The sequence below is a fragment of the Coregonus clupeaformis genome, unplaced genomic scaffold, assembly GCF_020615455.1.
Source record: "Coregonus clupeaformis isolate EN_2021a unplaced genomic scaffold, ASM2061545v1 scaf0748, whole genome shotgun sequence".
Classification (NCBI taxonomy): Eukaryota; Metazoa; Chordata; class Actinopteri; order Salmoniformes; family Salmonidae; genus Coregonus; species Coregonus clupeaformis.
In genome coordinates this window covers 233843-235000 of record NW_025534203.1, presented here as the reverse complement: position 1 = coordinate 235000, position 1158 = coordinate 233843, and the positions used below count along the sequence as shown (strand labels likewise).

Here is a 1158-nt window from a genome sequence, read left to right as displayed (position 1 = left end):
TGGGTTTCAGGTTTTGGTTGGATGGTATTTCCAGGTTTCCGCTGGGTTTCAGGTTTTGGTTGGATGGTATTTCCAGGTTTCCGCTGTGTTTCAGGTTTTGGTTGGATGGTATTTCCAGGTTTCCGCTGTGTTTCAGGTTTTGGTTGGATGGTATTTCCAGGCTGTGTTTCTTCTGCAGGTTTTGGTTGGATGGTATTTCCAGATTTCCGCTGGGTTTCAGGTTTTGGTTGGATGGTATTTCCAGGTTTCCGCTGTGTTTCTTCTGCAGGTTTTGGTTGAATGGTATTTCCAGGTTTCCGCTGGGTTTCAGGTTTTGGTTGGATGGTATTTCCAGGTTTCCACTGGGTTTCAGGTTTTGGTTGGATGATATTTCCAGGTTTCCACTGTGTTTCAGGTTTTGGTTGGATGGTATTTCCAGGTTTCCACTGGGTTTCAGGTTTTGGTTGGGTGGTATTTCCAGGTTTCCACTGGGTTTCAGGTTTTGGTTTGCTATTCGTTTTTCCTTGATAGTCCTTGGTACTAAGAACCCTTTCAGGTAATTTTGTCCAAAATCAAGGTTTTAGGTTTAAAGTGAAGGTTTGATGTAGAGGTCCTTGCGAAAAAATCCAGGTTTGTCCAACTCAAATAGACTTTGTCTCATCATTCAGCAGATGCACTTACCCAGAGCAACTTACAGGCGTAATTAGGGTTAGGGGCCTTGCTCAAGGACACATCAACGGATGGTTCACCTAGTCGGCTCAGGGATTCAAACCAGCGACCTTTCGGTTACTGGCCCAACGCTCTTAACCACTAGGCCACCGTCCTTCTCCGTACCGCTCTCCTTTGCTGTCTCTCCCTCTCCAGGCATCTGAACCATAAACGTGGACTAGCTTTATTTAGAATACCATGGAATGATTGAATGAACAAAGAAATAATCTAAGTGCACCTCACTGTAACGAGGAATAAACCTGCCTTTATTAACAGACATGGATGATCTAATTCAACACCTGTTACTGAGTCAGGCTGCGTCCCAAATAGCACTCTGTTCCCACCATATAAAGGGAATAGGGTACCAGTTGGGACGCGATCCCCAGGTGATCTCATTGTTGTTGTTTGTCAGAGCCCTCTTTCCTGTTAATACACTGTTATCTACCCATCAGCCCATCCGAGGTTTCTGTT

At 44.9% G+C, this 1158-nt stretch overlaps 1 protein-coding gene across 1 annotated transcript in view; it reads right to left on the bottom strand.

The window, feature by feature from the left end:
* The window catches only part of LOC123485595 (proteoglycan 4-like), a 2010-nt gene extending 1154 nt beyond the window's left edge, over positions 1 to 856 (bottom strand). Inside the window, exons 1-2 of the mRNA XM_045216605.1 lie at positions 814 to 856; positions 1 to 528 (exon numbers count right to left, since the gene is read on the bottom strand). The exon at positions 1 to 528 is cut by the window's left edge and continues 1154 nt beyond it. Of these exons, the coding sequence (XP_045072540.1) occupies positions 1 to 528; positions 814 to 856 (571 nt within the window). The remainder of the gene's footprint in view (positions 529 to 813) is intronic.
* Between the last annotated feature and the right edge of the window lie 302 nt (positions 857 to 1158).